The following is a 20,593-nucleotide window of genomic DNA, read 5'->3' as shown; positions in this document are numbered from 1 at the left end:
ACACAACCTGGGCATCATCCAGATCCCACTCATCATCACACACCGTCCCCCATCTGCCACGGTAGTACACCTCCACTCTGCCTGAACAGTTTGAACCACCGACCAGCCTCACTGAATCCCCTGAATGAGAAGAAAAACATTAAAACATGACAATGATCAGCCTGATTTGACTTGACCCTTAGACTTGTACACCATGTATGCTGAATGAGTCAGATTGAAAAAGGTGCACCGAGGCACGCTGTCTGAAGGTGACTTGAGCCACGAGAGGCACCGCCGAGCCAGCGTTGCAAAGTCACCTTCAGCCGACTCAGCGCCGTCCGAGGCAGAATGGTAAAACAACGAGTCCACTGACTGACACCTCTGATAGTGAATAATGCTCAGTTCAAGGTGGTATTTCAATCTTCTGTACAGGTACATTAAGAATAGTAGTAGCCTAAGCCTACTTATTTATGTTATATTGAATTGTTACAGCAGAAACCATCCTGTTGAATATTATTAAACCTCTGCATCAGACAGCATATGGCTATTGAAATAAATACATATGTAATTACGACGTACAAGATGTGCGTGTAATAAATATTACACTACTAGGCAGTCTGCGGTTCCACGCGCCACACAAGGTGCCCTTTTTTTTCACTTGAGGTGCCCTTTTTTTTCACTTGAGCACCTGCCCCTCAAAATGTCTGTGCACACCACTGCGCACGCACGCACGCACGCACGCACGCACGCACGCACGCACGCACGCACGCACGCACGTCTTTATTCCTAATAAGAATAAGAATAATAACAATAAAACAGTTTGAATACACTTGGGGATTATTTTCTAACCATGATTTTACAGAATTATAGGTACGACCCGCGGGGCTCAACCCGGGTCGCGGGCGGGTTGAGCCATAGATTTATATATGGGTTCGCGGGGCGGGTTGAGGCGGGTTGGGTTCCGTGGCGGGGCGGGGCGGGTCATGAAAAAACCCGACCCGCGCATCACTACATCCTACCGTACGAAACTCGGTCATATGGTAGATGGTCATGAAAAACTATCAAGAAATTAATCTCACAATCTTTCGTCAAAAGGTGGCGCTATAGAACTCAATTGAAAGTGCCAACTTTGAACAGGTACAACTCATGCCCTGTTTGACCAACAGCCATGAAACTTCGATACACACATGCGTCTACTCATGATGAACAACTTTCACACTCTGACTTTTGACCTCTGACCTTTAGATCTCCCACCATTTTGAATTATATGAAAAACAGTTCAAATCTATCTCCTCCTCGGATTTTTTAGCAATCTGCACAAAACATTTTACACATGAACTTTGGACCCATGCCGACAAAAACGTAGTGGCGGATTATCCATAAGTGAAAAAATGAAGCTTTAATGAGCCAATGAATATTGCAGTTTTATGACAATTATTCATCTGCCCCTAACACATACATGCAGACTCACATTTCTTTGAAACTTTGCAGTAATGTATAGGGTCATTCCAAATATCGCTGAAACCAATCTTACTCCAATTGGCCAAAGGGGGGCGCCAGGGGGAAAAAACAAAAAATCAACATAACAACATTAGCAGCCCCTCACCCTCTTCTGTTGTAGCCAACCACAGCAAGTCGCCTTTGTTTTCAAATGAGGCTCATTTGCAATCGGCCGAATTGTAAATGAGGACCATTTGAAAACCGGTTTGGCCGCCGACAGGCACCCAGAACGCATGGATGCATATTTATAGCAGAAAGAGCTTCACATTCACTCAGAACATACCCATCTGAAGGAAGGTTAGTGGAGGTGAAGTATGAGATGGTTCTCTCATACCCATCTGAAGGAAGGTTAGTGGAGGTGAAGTATGAGATGGTTCTCTCATTTGTGAACTAAGTGAGAACTCCCCAGGGAGTGGTTTAGCCTTACAGTTTTGATCCCATATAGCATGATGCTGGAAGAAAACAAAAGGTAAATGTGTTAAATACGTTTAAGTACAATTATGTAATTATAATAACAATATTAACAACAACTAGAAAATAACATTTCAGAGATTTTTTTTGTGTCTGCAGCTCTCAAAAGCTGTAGTGCTTTTATTCTGAAAAAAAAACAAAAACACATGTTTACCATATTCTCGTCTTTCTTGCGAACACAATCAATGAAAGGATTGTTGGTGTGTGGATCCTGGCTACAAACAAAGCATCGAACCTGGAGCTGTCAGACAGACAGACAGACAGACAGGCAGACAGGATAAATGACAGACAGGATAAAACACAGACAGATTGTACATTACTGATGTAGCAATACTAAAAACAGCCTCTTTCAACACTGCTGGTTTAATCTGTATATCATCTCACACATGATTCCAATATCTATGAACTGTCTTCTACTGAAAATCTGTTTAGAAAGTTAATGGGAGATAATATCCTTCTATAACTGCACTAAATCTCTGAGTGTGTGTGAGTGAGTCAGGAGAACCAACTCGGCGTGCAAGGACATGAAGGAGGTGACCTGCCAACTCTCCTGTTTTTACAAGGAGACGCCTGTTCTCCTGTTTTTCTCCTGCTTTGGGGGATTCCACCCTTTTTGTGTGGACCCTCACTGATATGCAGCCACGGCTATTCATGTTAATTTGCTAGTTCCTTGAGTTTTTGATATGCTAATCACGATGGCAGTATTTGATTGTTCTTTTTGTTGGAAGGTGTGAGAAGGTGTGAGTGACCATAATTAGTGGTTATTATTAAATATGGCTCTTTTATTGCAACTTTTTAATGTATCCAATGTAAGTAAAGCCTGCTAAAAGTGTCTAACTCCCAAAATCCACCAGAATAATGGAAATTACATCTACTCTGTTAAAGATGTCCTGGGGGGGCCACCCCAGACCCCCCGCTTGGGGGCATGGTCACCTGCAAAAAGAGAGAGATGGACAACAACACAAAACCCTGTTTAGAACTGAATCTATTTTTTTTAAATAATAATATTAATAAGAGTCACCGATCAGCCAAAAAGGCTATAAAATAGCACAAAAACCTGAGTAATATCATATGTAATATGCATATATATTTTTAATATGGTATAATATTACTGTTTTGACAGAGTAATATCTTACACTATTCGTTACTGGGTAAAATAATAATATCACAGTATTAAATATATTAAAACTAAGTAACTTGTTACACTGATTTCACCAACCCTTTTGAATGGACACTCAGGGCGATGTCTGTGGGGTTCACCACCGCTAGCCTTTCTGCAGGTCGTTGCCCTTAAACGCACATCTATTTTCACCTGCCAAATATCGACCTGCAAGGGAACAAGAAATGAACCTAAATCAACGTAAACGACACATTTATCACACTTCTCAAGCCGCTGTGAGATGGAACATGATAACTGCATCTCAGAGGAAAATACTGTACTTTTACTCCACTACAATTATATGAAAACTTTAGTTACCAGTTACTTTGTAGATTTTGAATATTATTACAAAACTCACTCACCACTTCAGCCCTATATATATATTTCAGCCATTTGAAAATAGCAGAACTACAAGCTCACAATGTGTCGCGATGCAAGGCAAGGCATTGTGAGTTTGTAGATCGGATTTTTCAAAAGATTTTTTAAACATTTGGAAACTTGTGAAATGGGCACATTCTGCACAATGAGTACTTTTACTTTTGGTACTTTAAGTATATTTTGATGCCGTTACCTTTGTACTTTTACTGAAGTACATTTTGAATAAGGGACTTGTACTTGTAACAGAGTTTATCTACATTGTAGTATTGATACTTTTACTTAAGTAAAACATGTGAGTACTTCTTTCATTACTGGATAATATGGTGGACATGACGGTGGAAAAAAAGGTAATTTCACCCACTTCTTTACAACTTTAAACATGTGATGTGACACATGCAGCTGATTCTGTGTATAATGTCTACCTACATATTTATCTGTCTTTGCTCCCACAGTACACCGTACTAAAACATTTAGTTTCTTCAAGTTTCTTTTCTTATATTCCTGATGTCTGCTGAACAATTCCACAGCTTTAAGTTTAGCTTGTTACAAAGGATATATATATATATATATATATATATATATATATATATATATATATATATATATATATATATACACAAACACACACACACACGTTACCTGTGCCCCCCCAATTTCTTCGAAATTCAGATGGCCATACTTAAATTGGTTATTTGCTGTATTAATAGCCATATCCACAAACTTCTTCACGCTGTCATCCAGCCAGTAGTTATGTTGCTGTGCTGTCGCCAGGCAGACCACAGCGGTCAGGAACAACGTGGACACGACAAGTCTCTTCATCTTCTCCAACACTTAGACCTTGAAGAGAACAATAATATTGTAGTGTAGCTGGTCTTCTCCAACACTTAGACCTTGAAGAGGAGAATATATTGCAGTGCAGCTGATCAAACTTCAGACCACGGGACAAAGAGCAACATGATGTTTGTGTGATTTATCTGTTTGTCGTTCTTGGCTTTGGCCAGAAGGTTCAATGACCGCCTGAGTTGTCCAGTAGCATCTAGTTACAGTTCCTACTCATTGCTCATTGGTTCAGCATTACTGGTGATAACAATATAGTTAGAGGAGTAAGACTTTATATTAAGGTCGGGTCTATAATGTGTTATGACCACATTTATAATGGATTATAATGCACTTACTTAAGCACTTAAGGCATTATAATACTTGTTTTAAATGATTATAATTATGCATAACAACTTATGACAAGGTTTATGAAGTATTCTGACTTATAACAATATAATTTATAAGAGCTGGAGGCATTATAAACTCAGTGAAACAGCACATTATAACTACCAGGTAACACTTTGTTAAGAAGAACAGCCATTCTAACAAACATCACATCGTCTTTATTATCAAACGGGTCAAAAAATAGTCATGAACAAGAACGAACCAGAGACACAAAATGAAGTCTCTTTTCAAAAACAGTAAATGCATAAATAATAAATACAAAATAAATATCTCCGGACCAAAGCCTGAGGTATTTGTTAACGACACGTCGTGGAATCCTTTCAAACATCTGGGAGAAGCTACAGACAAAAGCAAACAGGAACAGGAATTCAACAAGGGCAAGGAAGACAGCAAGTCCTTAAAGGAGTAGTTCACTGGGTGAAATACTCCTTTAATATAAATCGATGGGATTGTTAGGTCCCATCACCCTTAATTAAATGAATAAGGAAAGCATCTCAACAGACTATGAACCACTATGAAATATGAAAATATGCCACGAACAGAAACAGCTTACCGAATCTGCCTGTAAACCTCTACTGATAAATAAAATCAATAAAAACAGTGTCTTTAGTTCCACTTTCTAATTTCCAAAATTGAAAATGGTTTTGTGGGCATATATATATATATATATATATATATATATATATATATATATATATATATATATATATATATATATATATATATATATATATATATATATATATATATATATATATATATATATATATATATATATATATATCTCAACCAGCAATCAGCATTGTTATAAAACACCTGGGTATTGGATTGACGTAATATTTTCGACAAACTCAATTAGAAGATGTCCGAGCCAATACAACAGGATACAATACATAAATTAAGTCAAATAATAAAATAAAACAGTACACATGAAACAGGGCAGGAAAGTGTCTTAACTCCCTGAGTAGCCGAGTGAATACGCAGCAGTGACAAACCGCCTTAGTTTGTCTTTTTTAACGATGTAACGATTTCACAAAGCTAGAAATGTATTCCACGGAAGTCTTCGTGCATTTTTAAAGGGAAATCTCAACGCAGGAGGTTTCATGCAACAGGACCAGCAAAAAACAAATAATAATAAGTTAAAAATAAATAAAAAGGCGCTCGAGTGGTGCAGTGGTAAAAAGTAACTGCCCACCACCACGGGGGGGGTCTGGGGGTTCGAATCCACCGTGGTGCATCCGGCTTTGTCGAGCGGTCTATACCAGTGGTTTTCAACCTTTTCAGGACACGACCCCCCAAAATAATCATATTTGAACTGGGGATGCCCATTTTGTTTGATTCTGTTCCACAGATAAATATTGTGAAAATAGTCGATCTACAAGCTCACAACGCCTCGCGTTGCGAGGCGTTGTGAACTTGTAGATCGACTATTTTCACAATATGTTTGCCTCTTTCTTATATTATTTGACAATTTGGCCAATGTTTTATAGTATAGTTTGTTGATTACTTTTGTTGCAGTAATGGTCTTTTTCTTTTCTTTCGTTTTTTTCATATGGGGACCCCCCTGGGGTCCCGACCCACAGGTTAAGAACCACCAGTCTATACAACGCCCGTGTTCGGAGGTGGGAAGCCGGGGCGGAGGAGGAGGGTGATATTTGTCACTGCATGTACTCCTATGGGGTGTGGGGGGGGAGCCTGTCAGCAGGGAGTGTTGAGCGTGAGGAGCAGGGCGAAGGCTCTACGTCCTCCCGTTGGGGGCTCCTCACTGGCAGGTGAGTCAGTAGGATACAACAACAGTGACAACACACAGACATGTGTGTGGGGAGGAATAGAACGGCATAACGACTGAATTGGGGAGAAGGGGTAAAACATCAAATTAAAAATCAAAATACAAATACGAATTTAATAAATACAATATAAATTGCATTGAAGGTACTTTAAGGCACTTTAAGACACGAACATGTCCCTGATTATTATACGTATGCATATTCATCCACCCATCCTGAGGTAAAGGTCAAAGGTCAGTGTAGAGCTACTGAACCCGATTCATCAGAATAATAATAAACCCGTTTATGGCAGCAGGACTGATACAGTCTATACTACACACTCTGTGTGTGTGTGTGTGTGTGTGTGTGTGTGTGTGTGTGTGTGTGTGTGTGTGTGTGTGTGTGTGTGTGTGTGATGTGCGGGTCTTCCTCAGAGGGGTGAAGAAGGTGTGTGTGTGTGTGTGTGTGTGTGTGTGTGTGTGTGTGTGTGTGTGTGTGTGTGTTATGTGCAGGTCTTCCTCAGAGGGGTGAAGAAGGTGTGTGTGTGTGTGTGTGTGTGTGTGTGTGTGAGTGTGTGTGTGTTATGTGCGGGTCTTCCTCAGAGGGGTGAAGAAGGGGTGCCACAGAGCCTCCTCCATGGTGATCCTTCTGGACACATCATACTCCATCATGCTCTTCATCAGGTCAAACAGGGTCTCGTGCTCCATGCTCTTACTCTGCATGTATTGCTGGGAGGGGAGAGGAGAGCTTTAGTGTCTGACTGGACCACGCGCACTGGACCACGCGCAATGGACCACGCGGACTGGACCACGCGCACTGGACCACGTGCACTGGACCACGCGCACTGGACCACGCGCACTGGACCACGTGCACTGGACCACGCGCACTGGACCACGCGCACTGGACCACGTGCACTGGACCACGCGCACTGGACCACGTGCACTGGACCACGCGCACTGGACCACGTGCACTGGACCACGCGCACTGGACCACGTGCACTGGACCACGTGCACTGGACCACATGCACTGGACCACGTGCCATTTACTGACCAGTGGTGGAAGAAGTACTCAAATATTTTACTTAAGTAATAGTATCAACACTGCAACGTAGAAGTACTCCGTTAAGTAAAAGTCCCGAATTCAAAATGTTACTTGAGTAAAATTACGCAAGTATTGGTATCAAAATGTAAAAGTACTCAAATGTTTGAAAATAGCAGATCTACAAGCTCAGCTTGTAGCTTGTAGATCTGCTATTTTCAAATAGCCGAGGTATAAAATAGGGCTAAAGTGGTTAATGTGTGTTTTATAATGTACTGATTTATATCTGCAAAGTAACTAGTAATTAACGTTTTCAAATAATTGTAGTGGAGTAAAAGTACAACATTTGCCTCTGAGATGTAGTGCAGTAAAAGTATTGGAAATTGGAAATACTCAAGTAAAGTACAAATACATCAAAAAAGTAAATGTACTTAGTTACTTTCCACCACTGAATGTCTGACTAATACAAGTATTCAATCAATCAATCAAAAAGAAGAGGAGGAGTAAACTATACAGTATATCTTCAACTTCAGGAGTTAACCCATTGAGACTGGGAACGCATCCGTGTCATTTTTAGATTTAGACTTTAGATTTCATATCATCACACGGTGTATTCCTGACACCAACGTTGGCTTTCGCTGCCCCCTCATGGTTGACCCAGGCTACTGCTGACAGAAGCTGGTGTACCTTCAGTGGTTTGCAGTTCTTCCTGACGTATCGCCCTTTGGAGCTGTTTTCATCCCAGTCCAGGCGCTCTGCGTGCACGTAATGTTGTTTCCTAAAGACATAACCAGTACAAACACATAATGTTGTTTCCTGAAGACATAACCAGTACAACCACATAATGTTGTTTCCTGAAGACATAACCAGTACAAACACATAATGTTGTTTCCTGAAGACATAACCAGTACAACCACATAATGTTGTTTCCTGAAGACATAACCAGTACAAACACATAATGTTGTTTCCTAAAGACATAACCAGTACAAACACATAATGTTGTTTCCTGAAGACATAACCAGTACAAACACATAATAATGTTTCCTGAAGACATAACCAGTACAAACACATAATGCTGTTTCCTGAAGACATAACCAGTACAAACACATAATGCTGTTTCCTGAAGACATAACCAGTACAAACACATAATGCTGTTTCCTGAAGACATAACCAGTACAAACACATAATGTTGTTTCCTGAAGACGTAACCAGTACAAACACATAATGCTGCTTCCTGAAGACATAACCAGTACAAACACATATGCTGCTTAAAAGACAAACCAGTACATACACATAATGCTGCTTCCTGAAGACATAACCAGTACAAACACATAATTAGGGGTGGGACGATATGAACATTTCATGTCACGATAGTTGTGGCCAAAAATATCACGATATACGATATTATCACGATATTAGCGCGTCGCTTATAAAATTCTTAAAATGCTAGAAAAACAGTGAAATCACTTGACCTATCATTTCTGTTAAAGAACATTATATCATATCACTCAGGGCAATTTGTAAACATCCAATACTGGAGGTAGTAATCTGAACTTATCAAGAATCATTCACAATAAGTTATTTATTTTATCATTCAGAAGTAATCAAACATGATATCTCTACATACAGTGGTGTAAAAGTACATTAAGTACTAAGTACATTTACTCAAGTACTGTATCTTATTTAATTTTTTTATTGTATTTAATTTTTTTTCATTTTCCAAAAAAATATTAAAAATAAATGAAAAAAGTTATCGAAAAAACGTGGCCCCCTGGCGTATTAGGAGGGCAGGGTGAGTCACCAGAACCAAGGACGGATGTTTTTGATGAATCTAGCATGTTAAAAATGGAGTTTGAAGTTATAATGGGTTTGTATAGGAAGGGGGCGTGTCTGATAAAATGAATATCAAATATCTAAATACTGAATCAAGCAACTTAAAAACGGTCTGGGGGGCTCACAAAAGCCTGAGTACGATAAAATGACCAAAAGTTGTTTTGAAAGTGAAATATCCTTTTAAGTACACTTTTGAGGATTTTTTACTTTACTGGAGTATTTCCCATTTCCAATACATTTCTCTTACTTCTACTCCAATACATCTCAGAGGCAAATATTGTACTTTTCCTCCACTACAATGATTTGACAACTTTAGTTACTAATTACTTTGCTGATTTAGATCACAAAACCTACATGAACCACTGCAGCCTATGCATTTTGGCCATTTGAAGATAGCCGATCTAAGCTCACAATGTGAGCTTGTAGATCGGCTATTTTCAAACATATTTTTTTTATAGATTTGATGCCAATACTTTTGCACTTTTATTCAAGTAAATTTTGATTACCAGACTTTTACTAGTATTTCTACTTTGCAGTATTGATACTTTTCTTTAAGTAAAAAATGTGAGTACTTTCTCCACCAGTCACCACTGGCTATATAAATATCAATCTGACAATGTAAAGTTAAAACGGAACGGGACGTGCAGCAATTGCTGCTATAAATAATGACTTAATTATATTTGGTTGTGCGCCGTGTGACGCATCAAAAAGAGCCAAACTACAAGCTCACGAACGCGTCAGATCATGAGTTTTGTAGGTCGGCTAAATTTTCATATTCCATAATAATAATAATAATAATAATAACAACGTACTTGGTTTTGTTGAGGAGATGAGGTGGAATGGGGCCCAGGATTCTCTCCATCATGGCCAGGTGTTCTTTACTGTCATGAGTCTGGAAAGCAACAGACAGGAGACCAACAAGTTAAAACATTGTATTCTACACAGCAATGCAAGGCTATATTCACTGCAATAATATGATGCTACGCTCTTTGGTATATTGCATTCATTATGTCTTTATCAATGTCTTTTTGTAATGCAATTCAATTCAAACTTTATTACAGACACACATGGGGTCCATAGAGTACATACAAATCATCAACATCACAAAACTAATTATACAATAAAAAATAATTATAGTAAAAAATAGAGGCTGACTCTCCAGTGTTTACGCAGCCTGGACGAGTACCGGAGACAGCTCTTCCCAGGATTGACTATATCCTCAATGTTCCGGGACTCATCCAGTCGAGACATGAATCCATACATGGAGTGCCTTAAGAGAGGCTCACAAGTGTGGATTCCACATGTTACAAACAAGTGACTGGCACCATGCCATCTAGGGACTTTAAGTAGTATCATCAGGGCATCATTGTCTGCATGCTACCTTTCTTGTATGTGCACCACAGGAAAGCTGTATTCATGGGAGTGCAGAATGCTTTAAAAAAAAGTGCACACTTGGCAGGACCCTGAACACATACTGAACCTACGAAGCAGCATATTGGCGGGGGGCATAACGTTTGCGGAACTGTCTGGAGATATCTCTATCATGGTGGAGATTGTCAGGGAAAATGTGGCCCCGGTACGTGATTTCCTGGCACACAGAGAAACGACTGTCACATACGTGAAAGGATGGGAAGGCCAATGTATCATTGCCCTGCAGATTCCCCAACAGGGAACTTTGTGTGCAGTATGCATGTATGTATGCATGCATGTCTGTATCTCTGTGTGTGTGTGTGTGTGTGTGTGTGTGTGTGTGTATATTTGACATTTGTGTGACAGAAATAAGATCTTGTCTCTGTCGGGTGGAAACCTCCTCATATGTACAAAACTGTTGGTTTTCAGGATTCAAACGCTTCGCGCCGCGTTTTGAGCATGTAGATCTGCTACTTTTGATCATTTTGTATGACGCTGTAGTGTGATCACGTAGTTAATTTACGAGAAAACACAACAAATTAAAAAATGTAGATAAGAGGTTTCTGCCCGACAGCAACGATATAGGAGATTATGAACGTGGTGTGTCTAAATGTTTGAGTCTGTATATTGGTGTGTGTGTGTGTGTGTGTGCGCGCGCGCGCGTACCTGGAACATCATGAGGCCCAGGTAGAACTCCATGAGGATACATCCCATACTCCACACATCACACGCCTGGTTCCAACCCAGATCTGTAGAGAGAGAGACACACACAAACACACACACACACACACACACACACACACACACACACACACACACACACACACACACACACACACACACACACACACACACACACACACACACACACACAGAGCAATCAAAGTGTGTACATTCTATTTATACACGCTCTCTCACACATTCTGTACACATGTGTTGCTGCCGTCTCAATGCCGGCTGTAGGTTGAGGAAAGCTCCAAGGACAAGAATGTCACTGTCTGTCTCTACAGCGTTGCTACCAACTGTATAGTACGGTATCTGGACCTATAATGTACAGTATGTGACAATACGCCCCCTTCAACCAATAACCACATGAACCCAACGTGGCCCGTTGTGATATTGTTGGTTTTGCAATTTTTCGGCAAAGATATTTAACCCATTCAATCCGGAAGCGCATCCGTGCCATTTTTGATTTTAGCTATAGCCATTATTTTATCACTTTGGCTATTCAAAAATCTACAGATCTACAAGCTCATAGCGCGGCACAGAGTGCGGCACTATGAGCTTGTAGATCTGCTATTCTTTTTAAATCATGATTTTTTGGGCAAATCTTTGAATATATACATTTTTAAAGCGAACATTTGTAACTCAAATCTTTGCTTCTGGGGGGGGGGGGTTCCCTGGGGCAAAAGATTTTGAGATGGGGGTCCGCGATCAAATACACATATCATTTTACATACATATAACTCAGGGAAGAAACTTTAATTTGAAGTATGCTGCCAGCTGAACACTTAAACAAACCCCCCCAAGTGAAAAGGTCTTTGCCAAAAATAGCTGATCTACAAGCTCACAACGCATTGCAATGCGTTGTGAGCTTGTAGACCCATGCTGGTAGACCATGTTTTTTTGTTTGTATTTTGCTCTTCCTCATGGACGAATCTGCAGACTTTTTTTGTGTGTGTTTTTCTCGCACCTTAACTAACGTCCACTCCATAGTATATCATGTACAGTATACATCTGCTGCTATGCTCACACACCTTTATATCTTATCTCAGGCACTGTGTAAATATGTACCGGTAGATCATTTGTTTCTTCTTCTTCCCTTTCTTTTTTTCTATGGAAATAACAAAAACAATGGAACTTGCACCAAAAAAAAAAACATTTTACCCACTTTTTTTACTTCTGTAAACCTGTGATGTGACAATAAAGCTGATTCTGACCCATGCGTTATGAGCTCTTAGACCTAGGGTTCATGTGGTTACAGCTATGTGCGTGTGCGTGTGTGTGTGCGTGCATACCCAGAATGACCTCCGGGGCGCGGTAGTGCCTTGTGGACACCACAGAGGTGTGGTGCTCGTGGTCAAAGATGGCGTTGCCAAAGTCCACCACCTTCACGTCCAGACTCCTCAACGTCCTCTCGTCTCGCTTCTGACAGACAGACAGACAGACAGGCACACACACACACCAAATTATTACCAATTCATTGATTACTTAAACTCTATGTACCTTTTATTACAACTACTGCTACAGTTTACTGACGTGTGTGGGTTACATAGTATAGTTACACAGCACATCTTTTTTTTTATTCCACGATTTTGTAACCCTATTTTTTCACCCAGTGCCAATGCCTAAGCTCTGCCAGCCTGGGGAGAGCCCTGAACTGAGCTCATGTTTCCTTCAATGCATGAGGAGTGAGCAGACCGCTTCTTATCACCTGATAGGGGGAGTTTCCCCGGTAGGACGTAGCGCGTGGAAGGAACACGTCATTCCAACCAGTTCCTTTCCCCTCCATCAGGCGGTATAGCGATATAGCGACCAGGATTACTGCTTTTTTTTTTGTGAGGGTAGCGACACGGGGAGAACATGCAAACACACTGGGGGACACGCCCCCAGTGTGTCCCGGCGGGAATCGAACCCAAGACCTTCTAGCTATGAGGTGACAGCGCTACCGACTGTGCCACCGTGCCCCTTACACAGCACATCTATCAGCGGTGTTATTGTTTTAGGTGTGTTTTTAGTCACACTGCAGTGGATGGAGCTCATTGGAGAGGAGATGATGATGTTTACCATCTTGGCGTTGTGTTCCATGTTGTATTCAGAGCAGACAAACAGGATGTTCTCTGGCTTCAGGTCCGTGTGCGTCAGCTTGTTGCGATGCAGGACTGAAAACAACAAACCATTCAACCGTCATTTGAGTCCTCTGGTCTGGTACTCACCAGACTAGTGTGGTACTCACAGCAGATACAAGACTAGTGTGGTACTCACAGCAGATACAATAGTTACATCTAGTAGATAGCAGACTAGTGTGGTACTATAGTTACATCTAGTAGATAGCAGACTAGTGTGGTACTATAGTTACATCTAGTAGCTAGTAGACTAGTGTTGTACTATAGTTACATCTAGTAGCTATATAGACTAGTGTGGTACTCACAGCAGACAGACTAGTGTGGTACTCACAGCAGACAGACTAGTGTGGTACTCACAGCAGACACACTAGTGTGGTACTCACAGCAGACACACTAGTGTGGTACTCACAGCAGACACACTAGTGTGGTACTCACAGCAGACACACTAGTGTGGTACTCACAGCAGACAGCTTTGACGATCTGGAAGGCCATGTGTCTGATCTGGTCGACGGTGAAGGGCAGGAAGTCGTTCTCTTTGAGGAAGTCGAAGGTGCTGAGACCCAGCAGCTCAAAGACGATACAGACGTGACCGTGGTGGTCGAACCAGTCCAACATCTTCACACAGGCACTGCCATGGAGAGGAGGGGGGGGGGGGGTGAGAGAGAGAGAGAGAGAGAGAGAGAGAGAGAGAGAGAGAGAGCTTACATTATTCTACTGTAAATGTAAAGCCACTAGATCAGTGGTTTTCAACCTTTTTCATGCCAAGGACCCCTACATTTATATACATTTGGCCGCGGACCCCCATTTGAAAATGTCACTTACAATCTGTTGTCATCGTCCAGCTTCTTGATCTCCTCCAGGACTTCTACCTCAGACCTGGCCGCCTCCCGGTACCGGTCAATGCTCTTAATGACCTTCAGGGCCACGTCACTACCCCTGCTGGACGGACACACACACACACACACACACACACACACACACACACACACACACACACACACACACACACAGTCGTATAAATGTCTTTAAAAACTAAGTCTTTCTGAGTCAGGACTCCTGACAGAGTAAAACAGTCGTATAAATGTCTTTAAAAACCAAGTCTTTCTGAGTCAGGACTCCTGTTTGGGTCACGGGCCAATTTACCAACTTCCCCCTTTTATTATTATATTAAATAGCAGATCTTACAAGCTCGCAACATGGCGGCGCAAAGCGTCGTGTTGATGAGCTTGTAGATCTGCTATTTTCACTAGCTTGGGTCCCGGGGCAAAAGGATATTTTTGGGGCCTTTCTTGAGCTAAAAAGGTTTGGGAACCGCTGGAGTAAAAACACCAACAGATCTAAAGGACAACGATGCTTGTTGACATTTAGTCTGATCTGTGTCTCTCTGGATAAGAAAGTGTGTGTCTGCTGCTAAAACAGTCAAAACCGCATTTGCAATCAACTCAAACTGGCCAATTATGTTCCCTTCAGCCCAGCGGTAAAGACACTTACTTGTGAACAAAAAGGAGAAGGTCCGCACACCGTCTTGATGCTCCCAAAATAATTTTACAATAGAGCGGTCAAAGAATTACTGAGTTGTTCTTTTTTGATCCGCTCCATTGTTAAATTACTTTGGGAGCATCAAGATGGAGTGCGGACCTTCTCCTTTTGTGCACAGTTTATCTATTTTGATCCAGCACCCGTCAAACTCGAAATGTTTGGATGTGCGTGCACCTCTTGACCACTAAAGACACTCACTTGTGCCGGTCAATACAGCGGACCACCTTGGCAAACGCTCCCTCTCCCAGGGTGGAGACCACCTCGACTGGAAACAGACGGACGGACGGACGGACAGAGAGAGAGATAGACAGAGAGACAGACAGACAGGCAGGCAGAGAAATGACTGTTAACAGTGTGTACAGGACGACAGCAACACACTCAAGACTAGCACTGACTAGCTCTATCAATAACTTTACTAGCAATGTATGTTAAAGGGAATGTAAGTGATGCTTTTGTAAAAAAAAAAAGAATAAAAAGTATGGTGCTACTCTGTTGTGCTGAATACTGTTAATGTAAAAATATCACTTAAACCCCCTTTAAAAGAAGAACTGCACTGTTTTACAGTTACACGTTTATACACTGCGCTGCCCCTGAAACTTGTGTTATTAGCTATAGAACCCCAAGTGTACAGTAGTTATCAGTGGTGTAAAGTAACTAAGTACATTTACTCAAGCACTGTACTTAGGTACAGTTTTGAGGTATTTTTACTTTACTGGAGTATTTCCAATTGTCTATACTTTTACTTCTACTCCACTTCCACCTCCATCTCAGAGGTAAATTTTCTACTTTTACTCCACTACAATTATTTGAAAACTTTAGTTACTAGTTACTTTGTACATTTTGATGACAGGCATTAACCACTTCAACCCTAGGCCATATACATTTTGGCCATTTGAAAATAGCCGATCTACAAGCTCACAATGCAGTGTGAGCTTGTAGATCGGCTATTTTCGAAACATTTTTATACATTTGTCAACTTGTGAAATGGGACATTCTGCATAATGAGTACTTTCTACTTTTGGTACTTTTTGATACCAATACTCTTGTACTTTTACTCAAGTACATTTTGACATTCCGGACTTTCACTTGTAACAGAGTATTTCTACATTGCAGTATTGATACGGTTACTTTAAGTAAAACATGTGGGTACTTTTTTCCACCACTGGTAGCTATTATGACAGGGGGGGACAGAACAGACACATAAACGATAAAGATTAACCCATTAAGACCTGGAACGCATCTGTGTCACTTTAGATTTCTTTGGCTATTCAAAAATAGAAGATATACAAGCTCATAGCGCGGCACCGAGTGCCGCGCTATGAGCTTGTAAATCTGCTATTTTTGAAAAATCTTGAAAACATTTCTTCTTCTTTTTTTTTCAAAAAACTGTTAGGATTTAGAAAACATTTTTAAGAATCGCCTCAGGTCTTAATTTGGTTAAGCGGTTGAGTTACATCGTTCTCTCAGTACGAGGCCGGTGTGATAGACCAGGTGACCCTCGTCGTCGTCCTCGCAACTGCCGCTCTTCCTCCGGTGACCCCTCTGTGGCGTCCACGGCGTTCGTCATCATCGTCATTTATTATTGTCATCAGGTTCAAAGCCAGAGACGGGGTCCCAGGTCGTCGGGGCAGGTCGAGCCGCGCATAGATGGAGAGACAAGGGGGATGTTGGTGAGCAGAGTGCATTAGGGATGGAACGATAGTCGTTATTATCGTTTATGTAGTTATTATCGTGATAAAAAAAACACTCACAATAATCGCATCGCAGATATTTTCGTGAAAATTGTCCACCATCATACACACTAGGATGAATTAGCTTTTGCTGAGCTGCAAATTCAGCACAACTTCCAAAAAATTGCAGATCTACAAGCTCACAACGCGTTGTGAGCTTGTAGATCTACAATTTACATATATTAGCCAGCGGACCCCCATTTGAAAAGATATGCCAAGGACCCCTATAAGAGAAGATTTTTACGGCTCTAGCAGTGATTCTCAACCATTTTAATTCCAAGGACCCCCAGTTTGACATGCATTAGGGCTACGGACCCCCATTTCATTGCATTTTTATCTCCCCAATTTATATTGTAACATCAATGTAAATTTAACTAACTAACTAAGAGAATTTGTACACTCTCTGAGTTACAGACCAGTTACAGTCCATTTGGTTCCATTAGTACACTCTCAGAGTTACAGACCCGTTAGGGTCCATTTGGTTCCTTTTGTACACTCTCTGAGTTACAGACCCGTTAGGGTCCATTTGGTTCCTGAAAATAAAACAGAGAAAAGGAGAGAGGCAAAGTGTGTGCATCGTCATACCGAGCTGGTGCTTCGACTGCGGGAGCTGCTTCTCCGTGAGCGTGCGTGCGAGGAGCGCGGCTGCGTTGTGGAGTTCGGAGGCTGGCTGTGCTTGAACCCGTCTCCGTTGGTGGTGCTGCCGACACCGTCAGGAACCCCGTTTTCTACCAGCAGGAAGGAATACATTAGGGATGGGTCAGAATAATCGAATATTAGAATAATCGTTTTTAGGATAAAAATTTAATATTAAAAAATATTAAACATTTAAATATATTATAAAAATCTGTTGCAAAGGTTATATTGTCATCCAAACCCTGACCATAGTAACTACATTTTAGAGGATACCTAGTATGGGTGTAATATTTATTTAAAAGATCTACACCATGAATTTAAAAAATAATAATAATATTTAATATCATATTGTTTATGTCCCTCAAATGTTCCTCAAACGTTTTTCAAAAGGTTTGAGCCTAAATCAAGCCTCAGATATACTCATTCCAACTAACTTCTCTCTGGCTTATAAAGCACTTTCACCTGCAATACCACATTGTCCTGTTTGGCACGGAGCCAGTTTGTATGCATGTTATCTCCTGGTTCTGTGTGAAAAAAAAAAAAAAGATTTGCTGTGAAAGCCTGAGTGTTCAAACTGGGGTATTTTTGGGGATAGAAGAGAGGTAGGGGAGACCAAAAACACACAAAAAAGAAGAAAAAGTTCAAATTCATGGTGTAGTCCCTTTAACTCATAGGCCGCCATTAATGCGATCTAATAAATAGCGCGCCTGGCCGGCAAGATCGCATTAATGCGATCCATGGTCTTTTTTGATCTTTATGCTCTGATCACGCTATTCTGTAATGAATCACTTTTAAGTTTCAGGTTCCACTTACTTCACCCACCACTGCATCCGGTTTCATGACTTGGGTTCCGTTTCCGGTTTTAATTTTTTTTCCCCCAGACATTTTCGACCATAATAGGGAAACAAACTGTTTTTCACACGGTATAAAAAACAATCGGAGACCTCCCCTCCTATAATCTATGGTCTGGGTGACGAACAGTCATCCCCGTCGTGTATCACATCGTAATAAATAACAAAATAACGAAACAAAAAAAACACGAAAATCGCTGGCAAGGGCAGCTATGAACGAGGTTTTAACTCTGGCAGTCAATGAGTTAATCTCTATTTTGTGTTTACAGGAAGTAATTAAAAATCTAATTTTAGAGACTTGATATATAAATAAAAAAAATCTCGTCCACAGCCAAATGTCTTCGTCAAAAATAGCATCTCATTTTGAGCTTGCAGATGGTAGATCTATCAACCGCCCCCCCCCCCCCCCCCCCCTCCCCCCGCAGTATGCTGGGGTTCGAGTGGTTAAAGCCAATACACACTGACCTCTCTTGTGGTTGTTCCTGAGCAGGGAGCGGTCAGCCTCCGTCTTGCACCCAGCTCTGCTCTCCCCTCCGCTGGGCACCGCCGCCCCGCCATGCTGCCTCTGGTCCAGCCTCCTGGGGATCGGACCACTCCTGGGGGAACATGAGTGACAGAAACTCATTAGAAAAAGCTGCTGTAAAGTGCTTTTGTTTTGTGTGTTAACCCATTCAATCCGGGAACGCATATACCGTGTCATTTTAGATTTTTAGCTATAACCATTATTTTATACTTTGGGCAATTCAAAAATAGCAGATATACATATCTTTGAAAAATCGTGAAAATGTGAGCAAATCTTTGAATACATATACATGTTTTTAAAGCGAATATGTTTGACTCAATTATTTGCTTCTGGAAGATTCTACAAATGTCTTTTGGGAAGAAAAAAAATGATGTTGCTGTAAGATCAGTGGTTCTCAAACTTTTTTCATGTCAAGGACCACCCAAAATGATTTGTCTGCAGAGCCGCCCTATCTGAAAATATGTTGTTCCAGGGACCCCCATATATATATATATATATATATATATATATATATATATATATATATATATATATATATATATATATATATATATATATATATATATATATATATATATATATTCAAAGATTTGCACACATTGTTTTTCTTTTTTTTTTAAATAGCAATATATCAGCTATCTTTGAATAGCCAAATAAATCTAAAAATGACACAGATGTGTTCCCGGATTGAATGGGTTAAATAGCTCTATATTCCGATAGCGATCACTGCTACAGACAGAGTGTTTGTTCAGTAACAACAAGGGTCTCCCCGTCCCTCCAGCTCTTTTACAGAAAATACATGTTCATAGAATGAAGTCACACAGGACAAACAAGTGAAAACATAATTTACAGTTTTACACCTTTGAATAAAAGCAATAATGATTAAGAGTGAAATGAAGAGGAAGAAACACAATGTACAACAGCAAATAATGAAACAAATTAAAAGTAAATTAAAAGAGAACGCAGTAATTTTTAACAGTCAACGGATCAACACGCTGCAGTCATGTACCATGATTCAGACTGGGAGGGACTCAGCAAAGTCACGGCAGACATTTCTTTCAACGTTCTCCACGGTTTCACCGCGTAACAAAGTCTCTAAAAAGGCACCAAGATGAGAGCGCCACTACACGCACGGCGTCTGGAGGTCAAACACAGCTACTGTTAATAAAGGTCACCGCCAGGAAAGGTCAAAGAGTCTTCGACTTTGCAATGCCGCCGATTTGTTGTTCCGACGCTGGTTGTTGTTGAACTGGAGGGTGTCGGGAGTTGACTCACTGACGCTGGATGAGCCGTCAGTGTGGTAGTAAAACTGACAAACGGTGTCTTGCTCTCTCTCTCTCTCTCTCTCTGGGTTTTATATTTATGCACTCCTCCCTCCACAACCCCCGGATCTAAGGGCAAAGGTTTCCCCTCTACAACCCTGACCAGGCCTTTCTCTTCTTCCAGAGCTATTCATAGAGGCACTTGTCCTCATGTCCCCAAATGAGAATACTTTCCATCCATCTCCATGGTTTATGGTAACATTTGGTGACAGTTTTCCACTTAGTCAAAGCCTCTCCTCCATTTTGATTGGTCAGTCGAGAAAAAAAAACATTTGATGTTGATAAGCTCCTCTCCAAAATGTGAACTATGCTCTACTGGAGAACCCCGGGGTGCTCCGCCAAAATACACTGGACGCCCGAAGAGTGCTGAAAGTTGAAACGCCACACT

The 20,593-nt window shown here is 40.9% G+C and overlaps 1 protein-coding gene across 2 annotated transcripts in view; it reads right to left on the bottom strand.

The window, feature by feature from the left end:
* Positions 1-6,118: 6,118 nt before the first annotated feature.
* The window catches only part of LOC308090147 (dual specificity protein kinase CLK4-like), a 33,325-nt gene continuing 18,850 nt past the window's right edge, over positions 6,119-20,593 (bottom strand). Inside the window, exons 1-13 of one of the 2 annotated variants that reach the window (XM_080435200.1) lie at positions 19,893-20,043; positions 18,826-18,956; positions 17,459-17,601; positions 16,598-16,685; positions 15,342-15,408; positions 14,427-14,540; positions 14,066-14,232; positions 13,546-13,640; positions 12,777-12,906; positions 11,425-11,507; positions 10,161-10,240; positions 8,203-8,293; positions 6,119-7,205 (exon numbers count right to left, since the gene is read on the bottom strand). In XM_080435200.1, coding sequence (XP_080291326.1) covers positions 7,059-7,205; positions 8,203-8,293; positions 10,161-10,240; positions 11,425-11,507; positions 12,777-12,906; positions 13,546-13,640; positions 14,066-14,232; positions 14,427-14,540; positions 15,342-15,408; positions 16,598-16,685; positions 17,459-17,601; positions 18,826-18,956; positions 19,893-19,936 — 1,380 coding nt within the window. In that variant the 5' untranslated portion in view covers positions 19,937-20,043 and the 3' untranslated portion in view covers positions 6,119-7,058. Of the gene's footprint in view, positions 7,206-8,202; positions 8,294-10,160; positions 10,241-11,424; positions 11,508-12,776; positions 12,907-13,545; positions 13,641-14,065; positions 14,233-14,426; positions 14,544-15,341; positions 15,409-16,597; positions 16,686-17,458; positions 17,602-18,825; positions 18,957-19,892; positions 20,044-20,593 lie in introns of those variants that run through there. The other variant, XM_080435201.1, reaches the window with a different exon arrangement.

Source organism: Gymnoscopelus braueri, assembly GCF_963280865.1.
Source record: "Gymnoscopelus braueri genome assembly, chromosome: 8".
NCBI classification, from domain to species: domain Eukaryota; kingdom Metazoa; phylum Chordata; class Actinopteri; order Myctophiformes; family Myctophidae; genus Gymnoscopelus; species Gymnoscopelus braueri.
The sequence above is the reverse complement of the archived record's forward strand: the minus strand, read 5'-3'. Positions and strand labels throughout refer to the sequence as shown.